Source organism: Lithobates pipiens, unplaced genomic scaffold (assembly GCF_037356315.1).
Source record: "Lithobates pipiens isolate NorthernLeopardFrog02 unplaced genomic scaffold, aLitPip1_a1.2 Scaffold_18, whole genome shotgun sequence".
Lineage (NCBI taxonomy): Eukaryota > Metazoa > Chordata > Amphibia > Anura > Ranidae > Lithobates > Lithobates pipiens.
This window is the reverse complement of record NW_027507758.1, coordinates 487,043,344-487,059,878: the sequence shown is the minus strand read 5'-3', so window position 1 is coordinate 487,059,878 and position 16,535 is coordinate 487,043,344. Positions and strand designations below refer to the sequence as shown.

At 41.8% G+C, this 16,535-nt stretch overlaps 1 protein-coding gene across 4 annotated transcripts in view; it reads right to left on the bottom strand.

Moving 5' to 3' along the window:
* SPHKAP (SPHK1 interactor, AKAP domain containing) overlaps positions 1-16,535 on the bottom strand; it is a 354,145-nt gene that overhangs the window by 270,060 nt on the left and 67,550 nt on the right. For 2 of the 4 annotated variants that reach the window (XM_077488504.1, XM_077488507.1), the window contains exon 2: positions 15,427-15,551. The exons of the other annotated variants lie outside the window; for them this stretch is intronic. In XM_077488504.1, the coding sequence (XP_077344630.1) occupies positions 15,427-15,458 (32 nt within the window). In that variant the 5' untranslated portion in view covers positions 15,459-15,551. The remainder of the gene's footprint in view (positions 1-15,426; positions 15,552-16,535) is intronic. 4 annotated transcript variants of the gene reach the window in all.

Genomic DNA, 16,535 nt, shown 5'->3' with positions numbered 1-16,535 from the left:
CGGTATAATGGTAAATAGTCTGCGCAAATTAATGGAGGTTGATCGCCTAGGGATGATTCCACTCTGATCTGCACCAATAACAGTAGTAATGACTATTCAATCGTCTGGCAAGCACCTTGTCCAGAATCTTTACATCTGAGTTAATGAGCGAGATCGGTCGATCTGATTCGCAGACAAGATGGTCCTTGTGGGGTTTAGGAATGAGGACAATCAGTACCTCTGACATAGAGGGCGGTAGTTGTCCCGTCTTCAGGGACAAGTTATATACCCGAAGCAGGTGTGGGATCAGAAATTCCCTAAACTGCATGTACCACTTCCATCTAATCCTGGCGATTAATTTCTGGCAAACGACTGTATGGCCTCCCCTATTTTGTCAGTTTTTAAAGGAGCATCGAGCAATAGGGCCTGGTGATCCAGTAATTTTGGAAGTGAGATGTCAGACAGATAATCATCCAGTTCCACTACAGTGTAGTAAGCTCTAGTAGCGTATAATGTGGAGGAAAATGTGACGAACGCTTCCATTATCTCTTTGTTTTATTCGACTACTATGCCTTCTGAGTTCATGATTCTCAGGATGTTGCATGGCTGATAGTCAGGCCAACAGGTGACTAATTTTGTTGCCAAACTCAAAAAGCCATTGGTTCTAATATAGCAATTTTTTCTGGGTGCATTCCAGGAGTACCAACTCTAGTTCTCTGGCCCTGTGTCGCCATATAGCATGTGTTTCAGGGGTAGGAGATGTAGAATAGGATGTCTCCGCATCTCTAAGTCCTCTTTTCGTGTCCACCAATCTGGGCTGAGATGCCTTACGGGCCTGCCCGATAGCTGCAGCAAAGGAGCCACGCCCGGTGACCTTAAAGGCATCCTATACCACAGGGATGGAGGCACTCTGCCTGTTGGTTATCCAATAGGATTTCATGTTGGCAATATTCTGGTCCCCAATACCCTGGCCTGCTAGCCACAGTATAAGAGGAGGGTGTGTCCAGGGCGAGGTCCACCATCAAAGGGGAGTGGTCAGACATCGCCCTGGGGAGATATTTAACTCCAGTCACCATATTAAGCATATCTGATGAAACTAGACATAAATCTATACGTGACAGTATACCGTGAAAGTCAGACTGGCACGAGTACTCCCTCACATCCGCATGTCTCCATCTCCAGGCCTCCACCATGTCAAATTTGGTCAGGAAGGAACCTAGGGGTGTAGGGGGTAATGTAGAACACTGGAACCTATCAATGGAGTTGTCAAGTACTGTATTATAATCACTAGCTATCAGTAAAGGGCCCCCAGCAATTTTCAATATCGTGCCCATCACTTGCTCAAAGAATTGTTTGGTAAAATATGGTGGAACGTACAGACTAGTCACTGTGTAAGGTTTATCAAGGAGTTCAAGCACAAGAATTACGAAGCAGCCACTAGGATCTAGTTTGATGTGCTTGATAGTGATAGGTGCTGATTTGGCTATCAGGATAGATGTACCCATAACCCTGGAACCTTGTAGATGGGTTTCCTGGAGGAGGATCACATGTGGATTATGTCGTGCCAGATACTCAAACATTATTGATCGCTTCACTTTGGAGTTAAGCCCCCTAACATTCCATTAGATGTAGTTTAGCCATAAGTAAGCATTAATCATAGTTATGGATGCCCAGTTCTTACAGTGCATCAGAGTCAACCAAAGCGTGGAGTTTCTTGCACCCTGAGGAGTAGGAGTGAGCATGAACAATTTATACATGTGAGAGAACAGTGTGCCTTCTGCAGATAGTAACTGGATACCAAGATGGCCAACCAGGCCAGTAAGCATATGAACAAAAAGTAGGAGATAAGAACAAAACAAAAAAAGAGAAAAAAAAATCCCAAAACATTTTAAACCACTGTAATCCTCCCAGCTCCCAAATCCAAACACACGAGAGCTTTATTCTGAGAACCATAACTGCACAGCAGGGGGAGCCTGATATAATCCCGCAACCAACAAACCCTGAGAAGCAGAGAGGAGTCTGTGGGCTGCCATCCGTGTCTACACAAAACAATATACGATTAGAAACCCGGATTCTAGAGAAAACATTCCAAAATTAGTAGGAGAATGTTACCAAATAAAGACAGGGAAGTAGTAGGGACAGTCATCCAGGATAAATGATGTCTATGCGACCTACATCAAAGTGTTGAAAAGTGTCCCCAGTTTCTTGTGGGTAGGAGATGATGGGATGATTGTGAGGGATGTGATGTCCTGTCCTTCACTCTCCCCCGTTAACAGCAACTAAGTGGGGGGTTACAAATAAGAGGTATATAGATGTGATACAGGATAGCTCAGTGAGGAGATCTTCGGTTCTGGTTCCTGTGATCCGGAGGCCCCAGGGTGTCCACCCAGTGTGCCGCATCCTTAGGATCCGTGAAAAAGAAGGCCTTGTCTTGACAAATGACCTGTAGCCATGCAGGATACAGCATGCTGTAAGGCAATTGTATATCCCTCAGTCGCCTTTAGATGGCCAGGAAAGTAGCCCTCTGTTTTTGTGTTGCTACTGAGAAATGCAGAGAAATGGTGATTCCATTAACATTAAAGGATACCATGCCTTTTTCTCGTGGCACGTGGTGGGGCCCCAGAGCGCAGGGGGCGCAGGGGGACTCTATGAGCTCACTCAATGGCGAATAACGTTGAGGCGGTGGGGGCGCCAAAGGTGGATGTCAGCCATCGTACCATGAAAGCCTCAGGAGCCCTGCCCTCTGAACCCTCCAGGAACCCCAGAAAGCACAGATTATTATGCCTCAGATGATCCTCATGTCTGTCAGCAGTATAATCATGGGCCTGATGCAGCTCCCTGACAGAGCCCTGTAAGTGTCTTGTCTCATCTTCCAATGCCCCTATGCATTGTTCAGCATTTATCCCCCTGTGCCAGAGGTTGTGCACATCATGGAAGGATAGGTCAGTTTTGATGGAGTCCATTTGTGTGGTGAGGGAAGCATGGCTGTGTTGCAAAACCTCCATGATCTGTGCCAGGGTGGGTTCTGCAGGGCCTGTATCGGCCTGTACAAAATTAGGGGAATCAGGATCAGTGTCCTCAGGGGGGAGAATAAGAGGGAATCATCAGAGCTACAAGTAGGGTTGTGTTGTGACTCACCCTTCCCAGGGAGCTGCTGTACTGAGGAGGAAGAGGATGGCTGGCCATACCTATGTGCATGCAGCTGGCCGGCGTCATTATGCTGTTGCTGACATGGTGGTATCGGTGGCATGAATCCCAGTGCGTCCGCCATAGCAGGACCGTATTTGACCATCACCTGGTGTGCTCTGGGGTCCTGGGAATCTGACGAGGCAGAATGGATCCCTGAAGATCGGTCGGGTAAACAGGATCAAGCAAGGATGTGTGCGGTGATGACAGAGCTCAGGTGACTCACGTCCTCACATCCCGGTCATTGGCCACACCCCCTGTGCATCCATTATTACAGGCATGGTCAAATTTATTGCACTCAGCCTCTGTCAACTTGCAACCACCCATTCCTGTGGCTAGATTCCTGCCCACTAAGATGTCTTTCTCTCCTATGCCCAGAGCAACCACAGTTGCAGCCCAATATGCCCTGCTACCAACTAATTAGCAGTACCCTGTTTCCACCTGCTGCACCTACCCTGCCTTTAACCCTTTTACCCCTTTTCCACTGCCTGCAACAATTACACAAAAATCCCCCTCAGCAACTGCCTCTTTTGTTTTACCATCCTCCCGCTTTTCTCTTCCATCAGCTGCACCCACTACTTATAGCCCTGCATCCACATATAGAACTTCAGTGCCTAAACCTAAAAAGGAACTGAAAATTTTCCCAACCCGCACAATCCTGCATTCACACCAGTCGATCTGCTCCAATTTGCCTCTACGCCAGCTACCTCAGTCCAGCCTGTCATGATTCCAATTGCTCCAGCCAGGCCTGCCACCACACCTGCCACTTGGGTTCAGCCTATGATAATTGAACCTTCTGCTTCAGACCTGCCTTTCCCTATCCCACCTGACTGTACTGGTTCTCTGTCCACCATCCAGTTTGGCCCTATGGACTCTTTGCTGGCTAATTAAATTGACCTCACTAGTCCCCTTCCTGATGCCCTGTCTGGTGGTCCCATTCCTGATACCCTGTCTGGTGGTCCTGTTCCTGATACCCTGTCTGGTGGTCCCATTCCTGATGCCCTGTCTGGTGGTCCCATTCCTGATGCCCTGCCTGGTGGTCCCATTCCCGCTGCCCAGCCTGATGTGTCTGTGCCAGCTGGCCAGCCTGATGTGCCTCTGCCAGCTGCCCAGCCTGTTGTGCCTCTGCTCGCTGCCCAGCCCAATGTGCCTCTGCCTGCTGCCGTGCCTGATGTGCCTCTGCCCATTGCCCAGCCTGCTGATCCAGTGCCTGATTACCCTGTGCCTGCTGCCCCACCTGATGACCCAGTGCCCGATGACCCATGCCCGCTGCCCAGCCTGATGACCCGGTGCCTGCTTCCCACTGTCCAGCCTAATGACCCAGTGTCCGCTGCCCAGCCTGATGACCTGGTGCCCGTTGCCCATCCTGATGACCCGGTGCCTGCTGCCCAACCTGCTGATCTGTTGAAGGATGACCCAGTGCACACTGCCCAGCCTGATGACCCATGCCCGCTGCCCAGCCTGATGACCCAGTGCCTTCTGCCCAGCCTGATGACCCAGTGCCTGTTGATCTGGTGACAGGTGACCCGGTGCCCGCTGCCCAGCCTCATGACCCAGTGCCTGCTGTCCAGCCTGATGACCGGATGCCTGCTGCCCAGCCTGATGACCCGGTGCCTGCTGATCCGGGTGAATGCTTTGCTATGGGTGCACCAAACCTGAGTCATTCAGACATGAAGCTGCAGTTTGACCCTACCCCCTCTCTCTCCTGACTGGCTAATTGACTTTGTTCAACAACAGCGGGAGCCAATGGCTGATCAATGGCTGATCTGGTGACAGATGACCCAGTGCACCCTGCCCAGCCTGATGACCTGGTGCCCGCTGCCCATCCTGATGATCTGGTGACGGATGACCCGGTGCACGCTGCCCAGCCTGATGACCCATGCCCGCTGCCCAGCCTGATTACCCATTGCCCACTGCTCAGCCTGATGACCCGGTGCCCGCTGCCCAACCTGCTGATCTGGTGACGGATGACCCGGTGCCCACTGCCCAGCCTGATGACCCCATGCCAGCTGATCTGGTGACGGATGACCAGGTGAATGCTTTGCTATGGGGGCACCAAAGCTGAGTCATTCAGACATGAAGCTGCAGTTTGACCTCTCTCTCCTGATTGGCTACTTGAATTTGTTCAATAACAGCGGGAGCCAATGGCTGTGTCTCAGCCAAACAAGAGGGAGAGTCCCGGAATGCTGAATTACTTGTGAACATCTCTGGACAGAGATGGGGCTCGGGTAAGTATTAGGGGGGCCGAGGGGGGCTGCTGCACACAGAATTTTTTTTATCTTAATGCAAAAAAACCTTCTGACTTTACAACCCCTTTAATACATATAAATATGTATACAATACATACAAAATATAATAACATTTTTTTATTCATATCAATATATTAAAAAGGTACAAAACATAATAATATATATCTTTATAAATGTAAATGATAAAACCTCCCATCTGTGGAAAAACTGGGATTTAAACTGATGACCCCAGTTCTACTAGGCAGAAGTGCTAGCCACTTGGCCCCTGCACTGCCTTTATTTATATATATATATATATATATATATATATATATATATATATATTTATTTTATGTTATGTTATCTTATGTATACATGTACACTCAGTCGTTTATAGTAATTTAGAGGGAGTTGAGTTTCCCGCCATTTTTTTGAAAACAGAAAAAATTTGTTCAGGACTGTAGTTTTACTGGCATTTCAAATGCCAAATGCTTGTTACCGCGGTAAATAGTGTTTACCCCGTTTCTAAAGGGGAAAACATTTCTGATAATTTTTGAACATATAAAATTTTTTGAAAAAACACAAATTTCACCACATGCTGTTGCCTGCATCAATGGATGAGTCCAGTAACGACGAACTCTGGTCTTCTCACGTAACATTCTACGTCTTTGAAACCTCTGCAACAGCAACATCAGGAGCATTCCCTTACACATGCTCATGATGGGATCCATAGTAAAAACATAAAAACATAAGACAGCTATCTACAAACACACTGCTCTCTCTGCTGCTGCTTTGTCTTCTCTCACAGAATGGCTGAAATAGTTAATCATTTACTTGTTTTTCATGCATTATGGGTATTTGGGAGGGTCTCCTGTGGTTATCTTTAAAAACACTTCTAACCTCAAATGCTCATAACTGCTGCTAAACTTGCATAAACTCGGAATGTAAAAGCTGTAAAACAGATGTTTTTCTCCTTCCGTTTCCAGCAGTCGGAAAAGGTTTTCAACTGCCTTGTGTACATGAGCCCTAACACTACTAAGTATGTTAGTCTGATAAGCATCAGCGTTAGTCTACTGTCAATAGGGATCTTCCCATTAATTGAAAGCTAACAATTCAATGTTCAGATTCAGACCCTTTGGGACGATAATGTTCAACTCACTTTAACATAGTACTTAGTAGTGTTAAGAATAGCATATATGCTTTTAGATAACCCTAGAATAATAGCCAGCCAACTAAATACTCATGGTAGCTGTACTTCAATCTAAGCTTGCCCATCTATACTGTATAATGTCATGAAGTTAAAATGTAGGTGTTACTCATGTCACTCTAGTAGAAGTCTACTTTTATTTGTAAAGTTATTCCTCCTGGTGCTTAACAGGGGATATAATAACATTATAAAAGTTTATCAATGATGACTGCAGTATTGGGAATAAACTATTCAAATTAGAACTCTAAAGAAGACAAGTGGTCTTCGATTTAAACGTAAAACTTTGCAATGCATTCTCTACAGTCAGAGCAGTAAAATGTGGTTCTTCCTTCCACACTTACTGGAAGCTGATAGTCTAGGTAGCTTAAAAAGCTCATAGATGAGTTTCTTACAAAATATATGAGGATTTGGGAATCTAGCATATACATACACACATACAAACATCAGTTGAACTGGATGGACTGAATAAATCTGATCAGTTGTTAGAGCAAACCATCCTGATTTCACAAGTTCTTATCAATCCATATATCACCTATTAGCAGTAAAGCAGAGCTGTGAATCAGCAGGGCGAAGACTTCCCCGCTTTCTATGCAAAACAATAAGGAACTTCTATTGATCGCCTCAAGTCATTTTGTTTTGAACCCTGAAAACATGTCTACTAGGCACTGAAGTCCTATATTCCTGGGTGGGTAGAATTGTTTATTTCCCATGTACAAAATGATGGACATCAATCAACGCTGCATCAATCAATTCTAAGAAGCTGTAGGAAATATCTCATTTTGATTTTGTATTATGGAAAAAAATAGAGATCTGTTTGATCAATACGATCTTCCCACAAGTGTAACTGGAAGAGTACAGCAGGGAAGTCAGGGTGTACATAAATTATCACATTGCAAAAAGAAGAAAACCACCAATAAAATGCCTATGACATACATTATGAGCATGCTGCTGAAAACGAAATCATGCTTGAATTATTACCTTGTATTGTACCTAATACAAAGCAAAAGAGATCTGGACTTAAAAAATGGTTTCCGCTTGGCAAAACTGAGTTAAGAATAACAATTTTAATGACTGCTGCCATTGTAAAACTACCTTTGTTTTACAATAAGACTTCAGTAAAAAGTGGAAATTAATGAAAGAAAACTTCAATCGTGCAACCTGAATGGATTGATCAAACGAGTGCTCACATGAATCTCTGGAATACAAATTTCTGTGCCCAAACTACTATATCCTTCACTCTCACCAAAAACTGTTTATTTTTCACTCAGGGAGGAAGGTGTAGTGATTCACCTTTTCTGGGTAATGGTTACACCCATTGATATTGGTTTAAACCAAGACTAATTTGATAGCACAGACTTTTCCTTTGTAACAAAAGTGGAAATTAACCAAGTGCACAGCATTTTACCCATTGCTCAATCAATTTCAATCACAGCAAAAGCACTACAAATGCTCACCAGTCTAGACCAAAATTGGGACCCATCTCTTTCCTCAATACACAAAAAGGCAAACACTCAAAATTCACTCAACTGAAGTTGTTTTTTTATTCAACTTTATTGCAGCAGTAGCATGGCTTACAAAGCACAATCTTCAGGTAGGTTCAATCACACACCATTACACATCATGGATTCTAGAAGCAAGATCCCCAATTTCCTAATGGTATCTCAATGACCATAGTCACAACCTTGGGTGTTCTCTATTTGCCATGTAGGTTATTTCCACGTTTGCAGCCAAATTGTGATAACACCTACTTTATATCTGTTATATGTTTTCATTCACATAGCACAACTAATTGCTGCTTACAGTTTACCTACCTAGCTTTACATTTTACAAGGGGCTGGCTGGAGAGTAATGTTTAACTGGTGCACGCCAATGTACCTCAGCAGAATGGCACGGCTGGGCAAATGGGCGTACCTGTAGTACCATGGCATGCGGCGGGTCATGGGTCCAGTGGACTCGATCGCCGCGGGGATACCCACGATCGCCTCATGGAGAGGATGAACGGGAAGATGCTAATGTAAACAAGCATCTCCCCGTTCTGCCTAGTGACAGTGTCACTGATCTCTGCTCCCTGTGATCAGGAGCAGAGGTAAGTGACGTGTCACATGTAGCCACGCCCCCCCACTGTTAGAAACATGCCCCAGGAAACACTTAACTCTTACCCTGCCCCCTAGTGGTTAACCCCTTCACTGCCAGTGTCATTTACACAGGAATCAGTGCATTTGTATAGCACTGATTGCTGTATAAATGACAGTGGTCCCAAAAATGTGTCAAAAATGTCCGATGTGTCCTCCATAATGTCGCAATCACGATAAAAATCGCTGATCGCCGCCATTACTAGTAAAAAAAAATTATTAATAAAAATGCCATAAACTATCCCCTATTTTGTAAATGCTATAACTTTTGCACAAACTAATCAGTAAACACTTATTGCGATTTTTTTTCCAATGTAAAGAATAATGCGTTTTTATTAAAATTGTCGCTCTTTTTTTGTTTATAGCGCAAAAAATAAAAACCCCAGGGGTCATCAAATACCACCAAAAGAAAGCTCTATTTGTGGGGGAAAAAGCACGTCAATTTTGTTTGGGAGCCACATTGCACGACTGCGCAATTGTCAGTTAAAGCGACGCAGTGCTGAATCGCAAAAAGTGCTCTGGTCTGGAGGGGGGTAAAATCTTCCAGGACTGAAACGGTTAACATAGTTAAGCTGGCCATAGATGAGGACTGCAGTGCTGATCGAATGAAAATTTACCAAAAGTCTTGTTCAAAATAATAACTGTAGATGGAATGAAATTCAGCCAGTATAACAATCATTGTATGTGGCGATTCCAACCAGGTTCTCCTACCATTTCTGGACAAAACACCATATACTCCACCCCATAACCACTCTAAAATATCTCTCTCTCAACTCCTTTCCAAACACAATTTAATAGCTTCATTGAGAGAGAATAATCCAACAAAAAGAAATTACACCTACTTTTCACACCCTCACCAAACATTCAGTCGTATTGACCACATTTTCCTGACCACAGGAATGATACCTGAGATTCTCTCATCAAATATAATCCCCAACCCATGGTCTGATCATAATGCAGTCCTAACAACTATTGCATCAACCATACCTAAAGCACAAGATAAAACATGGTATTTACCAGAGATATTACTTAAAAACCCTTTATATTGTCACAAAATTGAACATGCTCTGAAAGAATATTCAACATTCAACAAAAGCCCAGAAATGTCCCCAATAACATTGTGGGAAGCACATAAACCGGTCTTGAGGGGAACAGTTCAGCAGCAGTATGGAATACTCAATAGAGAACGCAGAAATCTTGCACGTAAATTAGAAACACAATTTAAATCCCTTTTCTTATCTTTCCAAAGCAATCCTAATCCAACTACTAAAAATAATTTAGAGAAGGCACACCTGGAGTATGATCTTTTTCTTACAGAATCATCTGATAAATTACGGCGTCGTTCCAGACATGCTTTCTTCATGAAATCTAACAAACCAGGCACATATCTGGCGAGGGTACTCAGATCAACAAATAACTAATTTAAACCAATTAAATCTAAAAACATATATACAAGCAACCCCCTTAAAATCGTTCACAAATTTCGTTCTCACTTAAATACACTATACACGGAATACATTCAATTCAAACAAAGCAGATTCCTTCTTCTCACAAATTAACCTACCTGAACTAACTGTTTCTCAAAAAACACAACTTGAGATACCTATCACGGCAGAGGAAGTAGAAAAGGTCATCAAAGAGTTGAAAATTAATAAAAGACCAGGACCAGATGGTTTTTCTGCATTATACTATGGCACCTTTTCAGACTCTATTTCCCCTATATTGGCAGAGGCATTCAATGATTTACTCGAAAATAAATCATTTAGACAAGAATCCTTATTGGCGATCACATGTATGATTCCCAAACCCCATTCCGATGATACTTCTTGTACTAACTACGACCTATATCAATGCTAAATCTTTATATCAAAATTCTTGCAAAGATCTTAGCATCCAATCTAAGTAGATTCATTGGCACACTTATAAATCATGATCAAGTTGGCTTTATGCCAACACGACAAGCAGGCGATAATGTATGCCGAGCAGTTCTTTTAGCACAAAATTGCCAAAACACGTTGAATTCCCTCCTGCTTTCTCGCACTTGATATTCTAAAGGCTTTTGATTCTATATCCTGGTCCTACCTGCATTACACATTACAGAAGTGGGGTTTTGGCCCAAATTTTATTAACTGGATCAGGGCACTATATAATAAACCTAAAGCATATGTTAAATATGCAGGTTATAAATCTGATACCTTTAATATTGAAAGGGGCACTAGGCAGGGGTGTCCGCTTTCACCCCTGTTATTTTCACTTCTTATAGAACCACTTGCCCAATGGATCAGATCAGATCCCACCATAACGGGTATTTAAGTAGGGGGATTTCAACACAAAATTTGTCTATTCGCAGATGATATCCTCCTATTTCTTTCATCACCACAAGTATCAGGCCCTAACCTAATGCCAATACTTGATGACTTTGCTTCCTTCTCTGGCCTTTTCATTAATCCCAAGAAATGTGTAGCACTAAATGTATCTCTTTCAAATTTAGAATTAAGTTCAGCTAAGGTAGGTCTCCCATTTACCTGGGCAGATAAATCAATTCCATATCTAGGAATACACCTCACTGCATCACTCTTGGATCGTTTTTCGGTTAATTACCCTCCATTGTTATAAAATATAACAAATATGTTGAAATCTTGGAACCACCTTCCTTTATCATGATTCAGAAGAATCAACACAATAAAAATGACAGTCTTACCCAAATTATTGTACCTTTTCAGAGTCTTACTAATTCCAATTCCTGCCTATTACCTGAAAATTATACAGAAAAAGGCAAATGCATTTATATGGGGTTCTTCTAGACCATGTACACAGCAACACACATTTTACCTCCCTAAATTAAATGGAGGTCTAGGTTGTCCTAATTCTGCATCTTATTATAGAGAAGCACATATAGCATCATTAACTAAATATCATGCACTACAAGAATCCCCTCTATGGGTATCGATCAAAGCTGCTGAATGTGATCCCTTGTCAATGGCAAACCTGATTTGGCTCTCACCGAGAGCTCGTAGAGGGTTGCATAATCCAATCACAAAACATTTTGTTTCCCTATGGGACAGATACAAATTCAGAAATCAGTTGCAATCATTACATAATCCTCTACTATCTTTTTACAAAAACCCTGCATTTTACCCAGCATGGGTATCTCCTAGATCTTTCAGAGCATGGGCTAGAAATGATATGCTGCAGATGCACAAATTTGTGAATTCCTCATCCTTTATCCCTTTCCCAACCCTCTGTGATAATTATGGAATACCGCAATCAGAACTATTTAGGTACCTCCAGATCAAAAATGTATTTATGCCTCTTTTAACCACAGACAGTTCACTAACTAATTTAACTAACTATGAAAAATATTGTAAAAACGACCCTCATGCTAGGGGCATAATCTTAACCTTATATGTTCAATTGTTAGCTAAACCTGAAACAGTAAAACCAGCTTATGTACAGAAATGGGAGGTGGACTTAGAACAAACACTGGAAACCACAGAATGGAATCAAGTCTGGTTAACAACCAAAATAGCCTCTCCCAATATATTAGCGGTAGAGGCAAATCAGAAAGTACTAATAAGATGGTACCTTGTACCGGCTAGAATAGCAAACTATGTACATAACTACTCATCAGATTGTTACCGTGGATGCGCTGAGTTAGGAACACATTTCCACATTTGGTGTTCATGTCCCAAAGCTCAAATTTATTGGAATGAGATCTTTACTATAGCATCTAAAATGTTAGGAATATCCATTACCCCAAATCCCTCAATGGCACTCATCAATCGAAAGCCAGACTTTCTAACACGCACCCAATTTAAATTAATTGTTAATTTATTCACTGCAGCAAAACAAACACTTGCATGAGCCTGGAAATCCCCTTCATTGATTGTGGATGAGCTAGTGAATAGGATGAACAACACTATGAAGCAAGCCAAAATGGCAGCTCTTGAAGCTGACACGCTTATCAAATTTGAAAAAGTATGGCATCCGTGGATAAAAAATTATTTACCATCAAATTTGAACAAAGAAGTTCTATTACTGTGGTATCTGGCCCGATGGGTAAGTGATTACAGTATATGGATTCTGAGTGATATGGCGGCCCTCGACTCGACCCTGCGGACCTCTCTTCTTCCCTTCCTAGTTTCTCCTCTTCCTATCTTTCCTTTCTTCTCTATCTATTCCTATTATGATTTTGAAGCTCTTTCCTACTTAAGAAGTTAATTCCTCTAATAAACCATGCCATTAATATGCGTTATTGTTATAGTAGTAATTATAGTTGAATATATCATTTACATTGTATTGAATATATAACTCTGAACTTCATTACTTCTGATGTATATTATGTACTTAACCTATTGTCAAATACTCTATTGTATGTTCAATAAAATCTTTTTGACAAGGGAATTCAGCCAGTATATGTATATGCACAGTCTGTCCTAACAAAAGATTAGCATTCCCAAGGCTTGAGAGGTACATTGAGTGCTCATACACATTATTTCAGTTACAGTACTTTGAAATTGTTCAGAATAGCTTGTAGTTCTGTATAAACCTGCTCCAAAATAAACAACAGGAAAGGTAACAAATATTTTTTTTTCATACTGCGTGGAGGGAACACAAACATGGGGATTTCTCAAAAGTGGAACTACATTTTAAAATACACCTGTAATAGTTTACAGGCATCTTCAGATGTCTACATGTACCTCTTTAGAACTCCATATATGCTCCATAAATAGAGGAGTGGGATAGGGTGGGCACAGATGGGCTTTTATCTGGAGATATGCAGGGGTTTATTTACTAAAACTGGAGAGTGCAAAGTCTGGTGCAGCTGTGCATGGTAGTCACATGACTCAGCTCTTTCCCAGCCTGCCTGCAAGGAAACATAAGCAGGAGGAGCTTCTAGTCCTCTGCTGCTGGACATATGTTCAAAATAAAAATAAAATGGCCTTCGGAATACAGAGTAAAAATAAAAAATTAATATCAATAAATTATTTTAAAGTCATACAGATATATAATTGAAAACAAATCTTTATTATTTATTGGCAAATATGGTGTGAGAAGATTTCTGCCAGTCACAGACTGTATCATGCCCCCCCAGCCGGTGTCTTAGAATAAGAGGGAGGTAAAGCATCCATCAATCTACATGTAATATCTTGCCCCCATTGTGTCTTGCCGGTTAGTGGGCATGGATGAGGATGGGAGGTAGTGGGCTGTCATTTACCACTGTGCATACACCCACATGTGTGACTCTATAATCACATGGGCTGCTCAGATGTGATAAAGCGGAAATGCTCAACATAGAAACTCAGACCCCATTCACACCTGACCGTAGCATTTTCAGGCAGAAAATCATGTGATTTTACTGCAATTTTACCGTGACTTTACCGTTTTGCCGCAATTTTGTGCAGAGCAAAAGTTCACCAATGTAAAAAGAAGAAAAACGCCCAAATCTGCCCAATTTGAGCGACAAAAAAGGGACCAGAACTTGTTTGAGCTTCAGGCGTTCAGCTTCGAGCGACTTGGAGTGGAGATGTGAACCATCTCCATTGAGAATAATCAATTTTTTCCCCTCCCGCGTTTTGTAGCTTCAGGATTCAAGCTACAAAACGCTCAGCTGTGAATGGGGCATCACTGAAAACTGAGCATGTGCAGAGCCGCCAACACTGCTCTGCAAAATCTCTAGCTGAATTAGGGACATGAACAGAAGGTGGAAATATAGAACAGCAGGTTCATTCAGGTTCTTTGCAGAATACAGAGAACAAATCTCATAGTGACTGAGTATGAACAGCATATATTACACCCTTTAGTGACAGTTTTTTTATGATGTGGGTTTAGTGACACTTTAAGCTTTCACAAAAAACCTGGAAGCTGATTGGTTTCTACACAGCGCTGCACCCTGATTTTGCACTCTCCAGTTTTAGTAAAACATAGATACATAGAAAGACACGGGATGAATCAGCTCACTCCAGTCCTCTCCAAACACAAATATCAGGTTTAAATGGACTGTTTCTTCAAGCAAAATTACAGCACAAAATGGCGTTTTCAGAAAATATAAATCATACACAAATATAGTGTAGTGCTGCCCAAATAATCAAACACAATATTCACTATGTGCAATACAATCAACAACATAAAAAATGTAACTATAAACTATTATTAATGTGATTAATCAAAAATGTTCAAAAATACATATGTGTCTGAAAAAATGTCCATATAAATAAAATGACAAATACATCACACTGTGCACACGATAGTGGAGTAGAGTGGAAGAAGAAGATTCTTACATTTTCACGCAATTCCTTTTTCTTGGTGTTTGATGGTCATGTTTTGTATTTTAGCGTGGACTCTTGTCATATATGTATATGGACACTTATTCAGGCACATTTTTGATAAATTACAAGAGTAATAATTTATTGTTACATTTTGTATGTTGTTAATTTTATTGCACACATGAATATTGTGTTTCAATATTTGTACAGTGCTACACTGTATTCATATTTGATTTACAGTATATTATTGGTAAGTGGGTTGGAATCCCCTATTGGATGTGAGCTTGCAGCTCAATATAGTTTAGGAGTGTGACTGAACAGATTGACTTGATTTTAATATTCAACAAATATAACGCTTCGCTTGAACTTTATTGCAACAATTATCTGAACGTTATCAACTAAGCAACGATAAACAAAAATGCATTCACCTTATGGCCCGTACACACAATCCGAAAATCATACGAAAAATAGCACTATTGAAGTGATCGTACGATAATCTGATGGATAGTATACAGCTTTCCAGAGCCGATCACGACAGTTCATCCGATATTATCTGATGGGACAAACATGAAAAAGTTTCTTGTATGATACCAATTCGTATGATTTTCGTTTCATCCATACAGTTGTTTGAAAAAAACAATACAAATACACTACAACACATTACATCACTTCCAAATTTTTATTCTGTTGTAAGAGAGTTTTCGTCACTTTAGTAAACTCTTCTATGGGAGGCTCCTGCTGTGTGACGCTTCATCGCCTTTGACAGTTCTTATATAACTGAGGGCATCAGAGGGGGCAGGGTCACCCAGGTACGTCACTGGGTCTGGTAGGGTCTGAAGGGTCTGGTATGGGTTTTGAGGGTGACTCCCACGCCATTTGGTTTTTTAATTTTTGGCGTGGGGTTCCCCTTAATATCCATACCAGACCTGAAGGGCCTGGAATGGAATTTGGGGGGACCCCCAAAGGGACTGGTAATGGACTGGGGGGAACCCTTGTCATTTTTTTTCAATGACTTCTTTTATCTATATTTCCGGGACCCAACAATTCATTATAGCAAGTACTTTTAAGTTACTTTTTTTCCTTTAGAAATGTAATTTTGCTGTGGTAATGTTCTAAACATGGGAAAAATGTGGCACTTTACAGGCATACCATAGACACCCCCCAGGCATGATATTTAAAGGAATATTTCATTTTTATTGTTTCACTTCAAGCATTAAAAAAATCACTGCTCCCGAAAAAAAGTTTTTGCATTGATACATGTCCCCTGGGGCAGGACCCATGTCTCCAAACACTTTTTATGACAATAACTTACATATAAGCCTTTAAAATGAGCTCTTTCGATTATTTATGTTCGTGTCCCATAGACTTTAACGGTGTTCGTGTGTTCTGACAATTTTTTTTGCCTGTTCGGTATGTTCTGGTGCGAACCGAACTGGGAGGTGTTCGGCTCATCCCTACTGGCGTCTGTACCGACTACAGAGGAAACGACATTGTAAGGGATGATTATCAGATTCCAAACTTCCCCATTTGACCAGTG